This window comes from Meleagris gallopavo, chromosome 12, assembly GCF_905368555.1.
Source record: "Meleagris gallopavo chromosome 12, MGAL_WU_HG_1.1, whole genome shotgun sequence".
Classification (NCBI taxonomy): domain Eukaryota; kingdom Metazoa; phylum Chordata; class Aves; order Galliformes; family Phasianidae; genus Meleagris; species Meleagris gallopavo.
This window is the reverse complement of record NC_139415.1, coordinates 19,231,423-19,247,573: the sequence shown is the minus strand read 5'-3', so window position 1 is coordinate 19,247,573 and position 16,151 is coordinate 19,231,423. Positions and strand designations below refer to the sequence as shown.

Below are 16,151 nucleotides of genomic sequence, written 5' to 3'. Positions count from 1 at the left end.
TGCCCGGGCCCCCCGCCTCCTCCTCCTCCTCCTCCTCCCCCGGCCGGGCTGCGCCTGCGCGGCGGCCCCTCTCCCCATCCGGGTCCCTCCGTGCGGTGTAGCAGGTCGGTAGGCGGGAAATGGCGACTGGCTGCTGAGCGGCCGCGGAGCGCCGAGCCCCGGCGGCGGTGTAAACACAGCACCGCCCGCACGGCCCGGCCCGGCCCGCACCGCCCGCCCGCCGGGGACTCGTCCGGCGGGGCCCGCCCGGCTCCCCGCGCCGCAGGTGAGTGACGCGGCGGCGGCGGCGGCGGGGTCCCAGCCCGGGATCGGGTGGGCGGCGCGGGGCGGCCGCTCCGGAGCGCGCGGCGGAGCCCGGACCGGGGCCCGCGGGAGGGAACCGCGCGTCCCGCGGCGCCGCCCGCTCCTCCCGGCCCGGCCCGCGCTCAGCCCTCATCCCGCGCCGTGCGGAGCGGGCCCGCGGCTGTCACCCCGCGCCGCCTCCCCGCCCCGGGCCGAGGCCTGCGGGGCGCCCCGGGCCCTGCGTGCGGGGGGGGCGGCGGGGCGGGCGCGTCCCGGCCGGGCCGGCTCCGGGGGCGGCCGGCGGATCCCCGCTGTGCTCGGGCCGTGCCCCGCGCCGGGAGCCCCGTCGCCGAGCCGGGCGCCGGCGTGGGTACGGCGGGGCTCCTCCCGCGGGGGTCGGCGGCTCCGTCCCGGCTCGGGGCCCCGCCGCGGGGCAGCCCGGTGCTCGGCGTGCCGCCTCGCTCGTCCGCTCGCCGCCGCTCGGTGCGACGGGGCGCGGCGGCACGTGAGGACGGGTCTCGGCGCTTCGGCGCCGTTCGGTGGGTTCTGCCCCGGCGCTGTGCTGTGCGGTGGCGGCCGTGGCTCGCGATCCCATCCCGAGCCTGTTGCTTCTGGGTGCGTCCTGTCGGTCCTCCGGTTACGATGCGCTTCTGAAAGTGCTTTTGAGGTGGTATGCGTCGACTTTGCCTTTCTTGCTAAGTTTCCACGGTTACGATACGACGGGCCTCCGAGGGGATCTCTAGGAGTAACCGTTGCTCTGCCGCCTTGGGGGAGTTGCGGCCTCTTTTGCCATGTCTCCATCAGTAAAATGGGGATAATAATACCTCTGAGAGTTGTTACAAGAAGTAGTTAATGTTTGTAGAGGGCTTAAAAGACCTAAGTGTTATTAATTAAGCCCCATGACACATTAAGGTAAGAGTTAGTGAATCAGGTTTACACATGGATGAACTGAGGCAGGAAGAGATTATGATGTAGCTGGAGTAACGTATTGGATCTGTGACAATAACAGAAAACAAGTCTTAACTGCTTCGTGCTGTAGGCACAAGCGAGCAGCTCCATACACGAGGTACTTCCAAAACCATCTCCCCTCCCTCAGCAGCCCCTGGCTGCCCCAGACCGAAGCTCTTCTGCCTTCCCTTTGCCTGTGGGCCTTCCAGGTGAATGGGTGGCTCCAGGGACACTTGTGGCTTGCCTGCTTAAAAGCGATTCAACAGTTTTCATAACAAGATGTATGTTCTAGGATGCAAGCCAAATCCTGACTTGAATTCCATAAAACATTCTCCATTTTTCCCCTGAAAACATTATGTGGAACTTAGTTAAGACTTGATCGTGTTCCAGTCAGCGGAGTATGCACCGAAGCTGACATTCCTTCATCTGAAAAGCTCCTTCGTTAAAGAAAAACCCAGTTGTCATTCTGTCCCCCAGGTTTCGTGTTAGTGAGATCACTTTTCTTCTTAAGATGTAAACACCCCGCTTATGTTGGAACTACGTGCGTTTTTGTAATTTAAAGGTGATTTTCCAAACTTCCACTCCCAGCGCTGATTCCCAGCACACCGACGTGACGCTGCTGCGGGCTGAGCCGTGTTACGTGATACGAAATGTCCTGAGCTCCGGAGGAGAGCTGCTCCATCTTACCCAGCTGCTCCGCAGTGTATCGCAGTCACTTTCTTTGATCACCTGTAATGTTGCCGAGGTGACACCGACAAACATACTATTATGCAGAAAACTGAGAATTGCTTTTTCCGCTTCTGACAGTTTTCTATGCAAATATCTCATTCCTGTGCTAGAAACCTTTTCATAGGTGTAAGTGGAGCAATAACTTGGAGTACTTGCATGTTTTTGCTAATACTGGAAGTCGAGCTGTTTTGGCAGGAGCTCCCAAGAAAAAGCAAAACAGCATGCATCAAGCAGGACTGGAATTTGGCAGAAACTTAAAATTGATGCGCATTTCTAGGCATCTGTATACTCTGACAGCAACTTGAGACTTCTTGCCCTCCGGAAAGGACAGCTGGAGGTTCCAGAGCATCTTCAGATGACTTTAAGCCTGCAATTCAAAACACTGTAGATGTGAAACCGAAGATGCCTTTTCCAGTTTAGGAGTTTGTGGCTCCTCTCTGTTCAGTCGCTGTACAGCCCTTACCTACCCACGTGTTTGTAGTTTTTGGGGCAGCCGGTTCCTAGGGAGCAGCCTTTGGATGTGGATGTACCAGCACAGAATAGCTGGGGTCAGGGGCTGCGCCCTCCCTGCCCAGCAGCGTTCCTCTCAAACAAGTGCTGTTTGGCTCGGAGCTGAGTGGATCAGATGCGATGATTCTACTCTTACGAGCCCGCAGAGTAAAGAGCCAAGTCGGAATGAAATTCTTTCCTTTGTTAGCAGTTTGCATTCCCACTACAGTGCTGGCACCGATCCCTTGCAAATTTTAAGTGGAGGATTGTTTTTTGTCTGTTGTATGCAAAGAGTTCATTTGATGTTTGTACATCCCAGATAAGTCTTCAGAACGTGCAAATCCGCGCCATAAGCACGTCGGTGGTGAATCACACTGAGAATGGCTGGCTGTTTTCAGGGGGCAGTGCTGGCACTGAATGGCGCTGCCCCGTCCCGGAAAGGAGGTGAGCTCTGTGTGCGCTGGCTCAGGACGAGGAGCTGTCCTGCAATTGGTGGTTGCTGGCGTGCGGTGCCAGGTGCAGCACATCACTTCTGGCTGCTCCGAGGAGAGCCCCGCACGCGGATGCTTGAAAGCAAGCCAGCATTACGTGTTGTTTGCACGTTGCGTTGCTGAGATAGCGATTATTTATTAGTTAAGGAAAATAAATATTTTACATTCATAGATGACATATTCAATAACACTTGAAAAATTAAGCATGAAATCATCCCCAATCACGGGCTGGATAGTTGTTTCCCAGTTGGCAGTCTTAACTTTTTGTAAATAGATTACTTCCTAATCAGATCAGCTTCAATAATTACTTTGATTAAAGTCCTCTTAACTATGGAAAATAAGAAGTTGTTTCATCTCACCTCACGATCCAGGGAGAACAGTCGTCAGGACGCTCTGGTGTAGAACAGTGAGCTGAGTACCAGGAAGCCTGAGGTGTATTTCCACCTCCAGCAGCACTGCAGGTGTGTGTCCCCAGCTGCCCCTCCTGCTGCCCTCGTGCTGGGGGCGCTGAGGCAGGGATGGGCGGTGAGAAGCAAACATACAGCTGTCATGGGCAGAACTAAGTGGGCAGCCGCATCGATCTCTGCTGTATTGTGACCAAAAAGATGCGGCTCCCTATGGGCAGAGTTCGATGTGCGTTCAGCCCCATCCGTTGGATCCGTGTGCATCTGGGTGAAAAGAAGCCCACAGCTGGTGTCTGGAAGGCACCTCTCTGTTCCAGCTGCTTTAATGAGTGCTCTGCCCATGAAGAGGAGTGGGTGCTCAGGTTGTTCATAAGAGACAACAGAGGGAGGTTATCCCAAATGGTCCAAACTCCCTTCTGAATTCACATGTCTTTTGTTAGGAGAGCAATCCAGTTAGAGGGCATAAAGCACTCCATAGTTTTGATTATAAAATATTGTGTCAGTGTAACTTCAAGATAAGGATTACGATGGAAATAGGCTTTACTGAAAGGAGCTGTTAACTCCACAGCATCGAGAAAGGGAGCTGTGTGCTTACCTACAGTAGTACAAGGCTAAAATAAATATCCTACCATTCACTGCTGATACACAAGGTGTATGTAGAGAAAAGTTACACAACTAAAACATTTGGATTGGAATTTACCTACGTATGCAAATACATGCACCTATATATACAAACATGCAGCAGCAGCGCAGCACGCGTGGCATTATCAGCAGAGGAAGGCAAAGAAAGCAATACTGTAGGGCATGTGAGCTTTTCTGAACCCTCCCATGAAAGAAAAGGATCTGCCTTGATTTAGGCTGTGTTTAAGGATGGCTAATTGAAGTTAGTAAATTAACAGGAGCTCGGATCAAATCAGAGCAGTTCTAAGCAATTTGGCTTTAGCTGTGCTGATTCAGTCTAAGTCATAACTCAGTTTACTTTAGGCCATTCTAAAATATGATTGCTTTCATTCACCCTGTATTTGAGGCGGTGCTAATTAGAGGAAGGCAGGTAATTCAATCTCAGGGTTAGGCTGTACCACAAGGGCTGTGCTGGCACAGCGATAGGCGCCTCGTTAGCGGTACAGCCCTGCACAAAGGGGTTCCGTGTGCCAGCACAAGTTGCACTCGTGCTCACTGGGAGGCTTGTTGCTTGAGCTATGTTTGATTACAGGGAATCACCATTTCCCCATCGCTTGTTCATTCCTGCTGGCCGGAACAGCCGTGGTTGGGCTGGTGGCTGGGCACACCGGGGCAGGTATCCTTGGTCTGGCCAGGGCTTTGTGGGCACCTGCGTCTGCAGAGCGCTGAATGTGGGCATGTGTACGTCTGAGCGTCTCCTGCATTGCTGGGTCCTGCCTCGCCCCCGGCAGTTTCCTCCAGGCTTGTTCTTCTGTAGGTTAGCGCTCAGAGCCAGTGGTGTCGTGTTTGCTGATTCAGGAAGGAGTGGGCTGACGAGGTAACAGAGCTGGTGTCTGGGTTTTCCTTTGCGCTGTCTGCGTTTTCCGATGCCCTGCTCACACTGGCAGTGTCCCTTTTCACCCTTTGTGACACCTTCTCTCGTTCTGTGCCCGATGGAGTACAGGGGTACAGGACTGTGTCCTGGGCTACAGGAGCTGCCCTGGCCGTGGTTGAACACCTTCGGGCTGCACTGGGCGTCCTTTGCTTGCGTGGCATTGCAGCATCTGCTGCCTGTGCTGCACAGTGAGGAGGTGAGTGGAGCGTGAGAGCTTTAGTGGTTACATGGGCAGCAGTGAGGCTGTGGTGCTTTTGCCAACGAGGGGTACAGCATAGCCTGCAGTGTTAAGGTTTGCTTTCTAAGAAAGAAAGGAGGTAACTTGTAAACAGCAGCAATACCTGTGTGAATGTTAATGGTACTTTGTGTAAGCTAGATTTAAGCATACTGTATTTGATTGAATTGTGTAGCTCAATTTATTTGACACCTTCTTAAACTCAAGACCAAGCAGTTGTAATTAAATCAATTTAAAGATGATTGGGAGGTCTTGTTTATTTTGCTATCAAGGCAGAATCTATGAATGTTAAAGAAGAAAAGCAAGTCGGTGGAATCTTTACACTTTAAATTTATGCTCTTAAAAATGCAGATTTGGAAGAAACTTTTGGAGAGTTTGAACGTAGCTGAAGTGATGTTCTTAGACGGCTGTAATTACTGTATTTAGAGCTCCTTAGTTGTATGTTGCTTAGGGACTGGAAAGCTTAGGAGAACACTTAAGGAAAGGCCCTTGAGAGCTCAGCTGGAAAATGGGCTGCACGGATAAGGTTCCAGGTGAAGAGGTGCCGTGCTTAACTGTTGTAATTACACTGCTGGATTTATTTGAAAGTAATTCTCTCATGATAGTAGATCGGTTTATTGTATATCCAGAATATGTTTGATGACGTTCATTCTCTAAGATTAATAGCGTAAAAAATATCCCGAGTCAGTTAGCACAGTGTGGTTCCAAGTCATAAAACAGTTTAAGAAACGAACGTTTGTCACCAGTGGTCTGTGCTGCCAAAGTTAAGCAGGTCGGTGCTGAGGGCGGCTTTGGGCCGGAGGGCTGCAGCTGAGCTGCGTCAGTGCAGGACGGGGCTGGGCACACTGCTTCGGGCAGCTCACCAGCTCCCAGCCACGGAGGGGATGCGGTTTTACTTAAAACAAACTTGTGATGTGAGAAAGCAGGAGGTGCTGCGCTGCTTTGGAAGTTCTTGTTTGTGTCGTGATCCTGTGAGAGCAGCGAGACGGGGAGCGGCTGATGGAAGCAGGGCAGACCTGAGGGGAAGGCAGGAAGGGGAGGAGGTCGGAGCCTCGGTCAGCTTCACAGAGAAGAAGTGAATCGAGTAAAATCTAAGCAGGGTTTTCTCAGTGCCCAGATGGATGCCTTTGCCCCACAGTCTGGGTTCCGTAGCACAGCGCTGCTCCTTCCCTGGGGCCGGGTGCTCGCTGGTGCTGCGCTCTGTGCAGCCTGCGGAATTGGTTCTGCTTGCAGCAGGTGTGTTGGAACTCATCTGCCTCGTTGTGTTTGTCCTCTGCATTCAAAGGAAGTGTAAAAAACCCAGTTTTGTTTTATAAAATATATGGCTGATAAGGATGGGGTAAAGTGCCTTTTTTCCATTTCAAAGCACAGTATTTTTAAGTATCGCTGTATAAGAGTGCTGGTCCTTTGCAGTGTTCAGGGACAGAAGATGCTGACCTGTGAACGGCGTGCCCAGCATTTTGCCTTCCCAAGCTCTTCCTGAGTTATTTTGTTGTCGTATCATGTCAGAAATGAGAATTCTTCTCGGAAAGATAATTGCAAGCCAAAATAATCCAGCTGGCCACTCGAACAGTAAGAGTGCATAAAGCCTGGCTTCCTGTGGTTGGTCTTCTGGAAGCCTGTAGGATCGTGTTGGAGATTTCTCTCCCTCTGCCAGGTTGGGTTGGTGCTGTGAGTGGTTCTGCAGGACGGGCAGACACGGCTGTGGGCAGGGTGATGGGATGGGCCGTGTTTTCCCTGGAAGCCAGGCTGTAAAAAAGTCATCAAGTGTATTAAGCAAAGCTTACCAGTGTTTTTGCTAAATAATACAGCTATTCAAAGCATACAATAAGCAAATGAAACCCTGACATGCAGTGCTATTGCTTTACAAATTTATGGCTGAATAATCTGTTAAAATAACTTGCCAGCAAATACAAGAACCATTTGAAACCCAAATGGTGCCGGTGACCACACCAACAAACCAGCCTGGCAGCAGGCTGCGATCCCCAGCAGCTCAGCACAGTCACGCACTGCTTTGATCCCCACTGCCTGCGCTCACACCGGGAGTGCAGAGGGGCAGGACGTGTGGCTGTGCCCCACAGCTGAGCCCTGCCCCACAGCTGAGCCCTGCCCCAAAGCAGGGCCGCATTCCGTCCTGCTGTTGGGAACAGCCCGTGCCCCTGAGTTCCCTTGAGCATCCAGAGTGCTGCTGATAGCCCCATAGCCGTGCCCAGGAGCACACTGCCAGCTGAGCAGCTATGCTGAGCTCCGTGGCTACAGGTGGGTGATGGTGGCACGCTGCTTTAACCCCGGGCTTCCTAGCGTACCGCTGCCGCTGTCCTGTCCCCTGCTGGGAGCTGTGTGTTTTCATTCTGATCCCCGTTCACGTGCGGAAGCGTTTCAGTTTAGCAAGCTGGCCTGAAAATACGGCTGGCTGGAGGGATCGTGAGTGCCAGCGCTGCTGTGGGGAGGAGCGGGAGCAGCGAGGTGGGCTTGGCGTTGTGGAGCTGCGGCACACGGTGTGAGCTGGGCTCTGTGCCTGCTGCTCTGCTGAGCACCTCCTGCGGCCACACGCCAAAGGGCGGCCAGCAGCACAGCCCAGGGGAGCGGATGGGCAGCCGGAGGGGAACGGCGCCTGGCAGCTCTGTGCTGCTGGGGGATCGTGAGATACAGCTGCCCCGATTCCTCAGCCCACCTCTGGTCACAGTGCACGGTGCAGGAGTGTCTCCCGGGCTGGAAGGGGTGGGGAGGAAGGAGGCGTGGAAATGAGAAAGTGATCCTTTTGTCTCCAGTAAAGCGGTTGTAAAGATGAGGAGTGTCCCTTGGAGGTTTCGCTGAGTTGTTTCTCCAGGTGAGGAGTGGTGTGGGCTGTGTCATAAATAGAGAAGGCACGAGGTAACTGATGTTAAATTTGATATTTAAGGTAGGTCTCCTTAGCGTCAGAAGTGTTCTCCCAAATTATGATGTCATGTAACTGCATCATAATGTAATAAATTAACCCCTGCCAGAAAGACTTGTGGTGCTTCACAACAGCATGGCCATTTCCTAATCTGTGCTCCTTTTGGAGGGGCTGCGCTTGCTCCCAGTGCTGCAGAATGATTGAGAAAGGTCCAACAACTGTTGAAGCTCGGGACTGATGTCAGCACTCCTCTTCCTTGCAGATTTCTCTATTTTAAAACATGTAAGTCAGATTTATGGGATAAGTGTGGAGCTGAACGAACTTCTGCTGTCTGCTCCACTCCACTTTGCTGGTGTTGCCTATGGACCTGCGCCCTGTGAGAAAGATGCACACTTCCCTTTTCTCTGACTCAGAAAGTCTCCCAGGTTGCCAGGCATACTGAAATGTTGGCTGGTTTTGTGTTTTGTGTGTGTATTCTTCAACATGTAAGCCTGTGCTGCACGCAGTAATAACAGTAGTTTTGTAGCTGCTGCCTTCTTTACAAACACCAACTTTCCAAAGGAAGGGAATAGACAAATGGGATCTGCTCTAACAGGAGCAATCCCCTGCTTGTTCGCAGGACCTGCGGTATCTGCTGCTCTACAGCTATAAAGATACTGCTTCCTCGTGTCTCACACGGCTTGAAGTGCCAGAGATGTTGGACCAAACTGGAGGTAATCAGGTTGGGAAACAACGAATGAGACGCAGGGTAGAACCAGAGAAGAGTGTGAACATTATAGCGTGTTTGAGGGTCGGTTTGGCTTACAGAACTTGTGCTGCTGTGCTAAGTTGTAGTTGTTATACTTTGCATAATTGGAATATTGTTTAAAAGCACTCGCACCTTTCCACTGCGCAGCCAGTGGTGTTTCCTTGTGTTTGTCACCCAGAAGAAAAAAGGAAAAATCTTGTAGTGAAAGAAAAAATGTAGTTTGTTGTCATGGTGTCAGACACTCGCTTCAAGTAAGCTCGTGTGCATGTGTGTGTGTGTGTATGTGTATGTGCATGCGTGTGCGTGCGTGTATTTATGTGTGTGCATGTGTGATCTGACAGAGGCAGTGCCAGGAGCTGCTGAAGATTTGTGTGGCGCTCAGAATTTCTAACAACATCCTGGCTGCGCTGCTCAGGAAGTGTTGGCCGACCTGTTGGTAGCAGGCGTGCAACAAGAGGGAGATGCCTTCCAAAAATAGGCTCCTGTGTGCCTGGCAGCGTGGATTAAATGTCCGTGCAGCGCTGCGTGTCCCCGGCAGCTGCTGCGGCAGGAGCCCCTCGGAGCAGCGCCGCTTCTGCCGCGATTTGTCGCTGCTGCTTCGAGCTCGAGTGCTGCAAACTTTGATTTCAAAACATCTCAGCTATTGGTGAGCTCCACGATATGCAGGGATGACTAATGTAAAATTCTTGTCTTGGCAGCATCGGAGACTGTAAATAATATCTTTCTGCTGCCGCAGATTTGGGCTGCGTTCTGAGATTAGCTGTTCTACAATTAACTCGGCTCTCCGTTTCTCTTTGTTGGTTGGAGTCTGACCTGAGCTGAAAAGGCTGAATTAATGACAAGTGTGTTCCCGCAGTCACAAAGAGAAAAATATCTTGGCCAGGAGGGAATAAACTTGCAGTTCCAAATGCATGCGGTGTAATCAAAACAAAGCCTTGCTAGCACAGCAGTGGCAAAACAACGCTGCCTAGAAATAGGATTGTGAGAGCAGAAAAATACGGTAACAGAAAAATTATTTTCTCTTAGGGCCAATTATAAAAAGCCTTCTTCATCCTCGTTTGGCAAAATCTTGATGAGAACAGTGATTTTTCTGAGGGAGACACTTTGGCTTCAGGAGAGCAGGGCCACACGAGTGAGCCCCAGGCTGATACGTGGAGGGACTGCGGTTAAAGGAGGGGATGGAAGCCCGGGAGCCTCCAGCGTGGCCTTCAGAGTGATGTACTTTGGTGACCTGAAGGAGGCGGAGGAGAAGAAAAGGTGCTTCCCGGACATGAGGGCTGTTAGGGTGTGCATGGGAACGGTTCGGTCGTGGCCTGAAGCAGTGACGGAGCGCCTGGTGAAGGGCACAGCAGCCCTGGGAGGACAGGCGGAAGCAATTCACCTCTGTCACCAGAAGGGATGGAGCCAGCTCCACTCCTCCCTTAGCTCGTGTGAGGGCTGGCTGCTGCAAGGGAAGCATCTCAGCACGGAGGTTCTCTCCTTTGGAGAGTTCGTGAGCCCTGATCCTCAGACAGGGGTATGTGATTCCTTCTTCGTTTACCAGATTGTGACCACCACCTTTCTTGGGTGATTTAAGGCTGGTTTGAAGCAGCTGTATCTGCTGCTGCCTTTCTCTACACGTGCACTTGTGTTGTGCCTGTACTAATTGTAATGGCTAACTAGTGTCTTGATGGAACTTGTGTTTTCTCTGGTTTCTCCAGATTTGTAACCACACAGCAGCACGTGGGTACGTTTGGTGTGTTTTGCTGCTTTCATAGACTACTGTCTTCATATTTTGCTCTTCCTTGCACTACGGGGGCACTACTTCAGTCTTCCTGACCCTTGACTTCCCAGTTGATGGCTGTCTCTCACATAGGTGGTTGTGGAAAAACACTCTGGGAAATCCGAGAAGGGTGACAAGCAATATATTATGTTGCCAAATATGAAGTGCATCAACTGAAATAAGATGAAATTACTGTAATTTTCCAGGGCTGGAGAACAAACTGCTTAAAGAAGGGCCGAGGCTCTTTGAGAGGGAGACATCTCAACACCTTTGAGCCAACAAAAAGCTTTTCCTTGAAGTTCTTGAGGTGCTGTGGGGCCGATCTGCATGAGAGGCTCCGTCTGTGAGTGATTTCCTCGGCTGCGCTGTGCCTGCAGGTAGGGCTGCCACCGTGCTCACCTTATTTGTTCCGTAGTTCTCCCTCCTCACCAGGCGCAGGCTGATGTGATTTCACTTCCCCTGGGTTTCCCATGGTGACTCAGGCTTCTGTGTGCACTGCCGTGAGGTCAAACATTCCTTGAGAGCATCCCTAGTGCTATGTGGATGGTCTTCAGCCCCCTCAGTGAAAGTGTCTCCTTGCAGAGATGTTCCTTCCTACTTGAAATCTGGGCCACTTCGCAGTAGTGAAATGTGCTCATGAAATACAACTGGTATTATTTGTTTAAAAGGAGTCAACGTTCTTCTCAGTTCCTCTTTCTGTGGACCTGTCTGCTGTGGTCCAGCCTGGGTGTCTGGGAATATTTGGATGAAAGAGCTGTGATTTCTCAGCAGAGCTCTAGATCACTTGAACTGGTGGCTCCGAGGCTTCACTTTATTTCCCCACTCCAAACCCGGTGACAGAAAGCTGTTATGTTTGATAACAGCTCAGCTTTGTGTGCTCCGATCCCGTGTCTGTACCTGCAACACAAGCTGCATGAGTTGGCATTCCTGCTTAAAATCTGAGGAGTAAAGCAGTTGTGCTGCCTTCTTGCCTTTGCATAAGAACGTTCCAAGTGACATTGTGCAAGTGGTGTGGGAAGAATATCGTGGTTGTTGCAATCAAATGTATTCCATGCTCTTCAGCGTGGTTTGTGTTGCAGGATGAATTCGTCATACTTAATGGTCATCATCTCCTGGATGGCAGAAATCCTTGTACAGGCACAGACTCTCAGAGAGGAGAGCAGCTCGTTGGCTGCCTTTTGCCACTTGGAATCCAGCTGTGCTTGGGCATATGAAAAAGTACTCCATTGCTCTATGCTGCACCCACAGTGGGAGGCAGATGTAATCCGTAGCAGCAGAAGTCACTACAAAACGCTGGAGGGAGTTCCTCTCTCCTTGTGCAGCACAGCCCCGGGTCCAGCAGTGCGTGGTCACCTCCTGGGGCACGACGGTGCTGCCTGCACGGCTGCTGGGCTGAGGAGTTGCAGGCAGAGCAGAGCAGAGCAGAGCTGTGCCTGTGTGCTGTGCTCCCAGCGCTCACCTGGCTGCGGCCTGAAGGCTCCTGCAGAGCTCTTCCTGCGCTCGCAGCTGGAACCCGTTGTTTGCAGTGGTGGCACTCGGTGTTACTGCCGAGCGCTGCAGTAATGCAGGAGTCACTGAACGCTGTGATTTTGGATGTTCTTGTCAGTTTTATCTTCCTACTGTTGATCGCTATTGTTCGTTCACCATCTCAAACCTTCTCCTGCATCAGAAACCTTAAACCCTGTAATTACGTGTGCTGTGCTGTACCTGATTTTCTTTCAGTATTTTTTGGAAAAATAGTTAAAACTGTAGTACCAGATGTGGTGGGAAAATAAGTCATTGTGAACTGAAGAATGTTTGGAGATGGGCTCTCAGAGATCTAAGTCACTCGCAGGGATTTCCATCCCATAGGTGCCCCATGCCTGTGTGTGGGATGGCAGCACGGTTTATGGGCAGTGAGCCCACGGGTGATGCAGAAAACAGCTCGAGTCATTCAGTGTTCTGTATATCTGCTGTTCACACGTTTGCTTGGCTTCAGGCTCGTGATGTTAGGGTAATACTTCAGTATCAGAAGTCGATGTGAAGCAGTCGCGCTGTTACGCGGTGGGAATTTTGAGCTGCTGGAAGGATCTTGAAAGAGAATCTGCTGGAGAGGAAATGGACGGGAATTACTTGGAGCTGGTAAGCAGCGTCCTGCGAACAGTGAGCTTCGGAGTTGTCCTGGCTTTGGCTGTAGCGCAGCTCCTGGCACAGCGAGCGGGTCCAGAGCAAGCAGGTCAGCCTGGCGCGTTCCCTGCAGCCGTGTTGCAGCCATGCTTGGGCTGGAGGCAGGCAGGCGGTGGGTGAGTGGTGTGCAGGGCCGGCCGGCGCGGTGGGAAGGAGCCAGGCCCTCTGGTGTGTGTGAGGGCACTCACAGCCCGGCTGGTGGAAGTGTTGGTCTGCTCACTTGTCTGTGCTGCAGCCCTGGTGGCATCCCTGCAGTACAGATGGAAGAGGTGCCGATACAACTTACCAAATGAGAGGGTGCTTTCAGCAAGCAGAACAGAAAATTAAAAGAATTCCTGAAGAGGCCGATATGGAAGCAAATGAACTTCTCTTTTCAAAGCGTGGAAGGGCTGGAGCTCCTGGGAGATTGTAAGAATGTTTTGAACATGGCAAAGCAGTGTTGTTTTTCTCTAACTTCGTTCCAGCACATTGCTAACTGTTTAGTTTGAACGTTGATATATTTAGACTCCTTGGTTTAAAAGTTTAATGGGCATTTTCTGTCTCAGACTGTAATTCCTGCTAGGACCCAGTCGGTACTTCTTCCAAATACATGAATGCTGAGAACTTTTAACTGTATGTGGGAATTTTTTGGTTAATGATTTGGTTAACTCATGCTGCTCACTCCGTGAGAATGTGCTAGAAAATAATGCTCTTCTGAATGTTTCCAAAGTAAAAATGTATTTTGTTTTTCAAGGTTTCCTTGCACATTCCATCCATTGATGTTAGGTAGTTTCTTCGGTTTTGTAATGAGATCCTCCTGGTTGGTGCAGAAATGCAATAGGACCATATGTCTGTTGTTGTGGGTTCTTCCCAGCAGAAATTAGACACAAAAAACATCTGGCAGCAACTTGTAAGGAAGCAAAATCGAGATCCAAGTTTGGATAACACATTTATTTTACTTTTTTTGCATAAGAATGCTGTTGTTAACTTTTTTCCCCCGTCGTAAGGAGGAGGAGCAGAAAGCTGGATTTAAATCCTTGTGAATGGTTTTCATTTTTCTGCATGCAGTTGAATCTTTTAAACCAAATGCAAATTCTGTTGCAGATATCAGTACTGGAAGTATGTTCATGTGGGCTGTGAGTTGTAATGGCTCTGTGACTAGAGGGCTTAGGATTACAAGTAGCCAGTTCTCACACATTTAGACTGCGGTTTGTGTTTTCTCCCCTCACTCCTGGAATATCAGGCCACCTCTGGCACAGCAGTCATTTTGCTGCCCTGCCTTCGTCCCTGCTGTCACTGCTGTTGTGTTCTGTGCTGATGGAAAGCTGGCCATGTATGTACGAAGGACCGAGTGCCGCGCTTGTCGGCAGTCAGCACAAACGTCACGTGTAACCGAAGCGTCGAACTCCTGGCCGTGTCCCTGCAGCACTGCTCCTGCTTTCTCAGAAACTTGTCATCAGCTGTGGTGTTCCTCGTTAGCTGGAGCAGCTTTCATTTGAGTCTGAGATGTAGCTGCCCGCAAACCATCCCCGATGGCTGCGCTGTTCAGGCTGGCCGTGAGCAGCTGCGTCGCTGCTGCTGGCTGAGCCGTGCCCATCCCACCACTGCCTGTAACTAAACAAGAGGCCAGTAGTTGCTACATCAGTCATATCTTAGAATTATTGACTATTTATCCATTCAGCAACAAGGGACATGCTAACAAAGGTAGCTTCTAACTCCTGTTGTGATGAGAAAATGCATTTCTTGCAGAAAAGGAAATAGCTGTATTGTGACTTCAGCTTGGACGTTACTCTTGGTGGTGTTTCGGCACGTTGCAGCTCAGTTGGGTTTCAGTGCAATACAACTCAGGAGGATTTCTTGCTGCTCCTTTTCTCTGCTTCCGGTCCAGCCTGGGAATAATCGTAAGCACACGAGTCCCATTCAGGTCATCCCGAGCAGGAGCTGCAGCCAGCTGGAGCAGCCCTAAGTGCAGCCCAGAAAGGCCTTACATTTGTGCGCAGGTTTAACTATAGCAGCCATCCGACTGAAGGCTGGAGATAGATGTGACATGCTTTCTGAAATGGCCTATTGCTCTGCTCTAATGAATTGTGCCTTTGCATGCGTCTTCCTGTGGTTTAATCTCGTTCCCAAGTGCAGCTGTATTGAGGGTCGATCTCGGGTTCCTTTGTCCAACTGCTGTGTTCTCACCCATGCTTCGTGCATAGTCTCACTTACGAGTCCTTCTGTGAACTCTTGGCGTGAATTTAGATTTATGTTTCATCTCAAATGTAATGCGGAGACTTGAAATGATGCATTATGAGGGATGTGGGGCTGGAAAGCACTGCCCAGCTCCTTGTGTCTGGTTGTTGGAAGCTGGAACAGCAGGCACCATAAAATCCTCTCCGTCTTAAGCCCAGCATTTTTTGTTCCCGCTGCTCGGACTGAAGGGTTATGCAGAACCCTCACTGATCTGATGGTTAGATGTGTTTGCGGCCAGATTATATTTGTTCTTCTGCCAGCGTTGTGCTCCAGCTTAAATAGCTCCTCTTTCATTTAAATGAGGCTGTGTATGTATGGGGGTAAAAGCCCGGCGCATCGCAACCTCACATCGCTTCTTCAGCTTGGAGCTGAAGCCTAACACGTTTCCTCAATGACTAAGTGCACTTGCTTTTCCTTTTGCAGCTTTACATGTGGTACTCATGAAAATGAGGCTGAGAACGCGGAAGGCTTCTCAGCAATCCAATGCAATCCACGCGCAGCGCGCTCAGAGGGCCAAGAGGAAACACTCGGAGGTGGAGGAGAGCCTGCCTGTCGGCGGGGGGAAGCCGCAGAAGAATGAGACGGGCCTCCTGTCTTCAATCAAAAAGTTTATTAAAGGCAGCACGCCCAAGGTACGGTGTCAGTGGGTTTCTTCCTTTGTTCGTTAATTGTTTCTAGGAATGTTTCTGTTCGGAATAAATAAAAATACGTAATTGGAAAGGTAAAGGCAGGGCTAAACCACTTAATCTCACCTGTCCTGGTCCAGACAGAAACCTGTGCTTGCCAGTCTTCACGTGTTCAAACGTGTTGAAGGAATTGGTGAGGGAGCAGTCTGCAGTACTTTGATAGGCTGAACGTAACCTTGCAATTGCTTTAATAACTGCTTTATCCTGTAAGGAGAGGCCAGCCAAAAAAGGCTCCGGTCAGTCCCAGCAATCCGCTACTGACATTATGTAGCTGTAAATTGAAGAAACAAAAACAAACCGAAAACACCAAATGTCGTAAAACATCAGACATGGTGTCATAAACTGTATGGTCTAGAAAAACAAAAAGGATTCAAATTCAGGATCTGTTTTTTGAACCAAGTGTTGAAAGGATAACTTTGTACCAAGGTGAAGCTGAAATCATTTTAATTAACATAACTATATATTCTTAAATTGCCAGAAATGTTGTGAAATTGAATCTTTAAAGTCTTAATTACTTATCATGGGGACATTGAGGCACTGACCAAAACACTTCAGTAAAAA

The 16,151-nt window shown here is 50.5% G+C and overlaps 1 protein-coding gene across 2 annotated transcripts in view; it reads left to right on the top strand.

Annotated features, from left to right (window-relative positions):
* The first annotated feature begins 80 nt into the window (after positions 1-80).
* Positions 81-16,151, top strand: part of CTDSPL2 (CTD small phosphatase like 2) — a 35,290-nt gene continuing 19,219 nt past the window's right edge. The window contains exons 1-3 of one of the 2 annotated variants that reach the window (XM_085233933.1): positions 81-265; positions 10,728-10,898; positions 15,328-15,536. In XM_085233933.1, coding sequence (XP_085090059.1) covers positions 15,345-15,536 — 192 coding nt within the window. In that variant the 5' untranslated portion in view covers positions 81-265; positions 10,728-10,898; positions 15,328-15,344. The remainder of the gene's footprint in view (positions 266-10,727; positions 10,899-15,327; positions 15,537-16,151) is intronic. The other variant, XM_085233932.1, reaches the window with a different exon arrangement.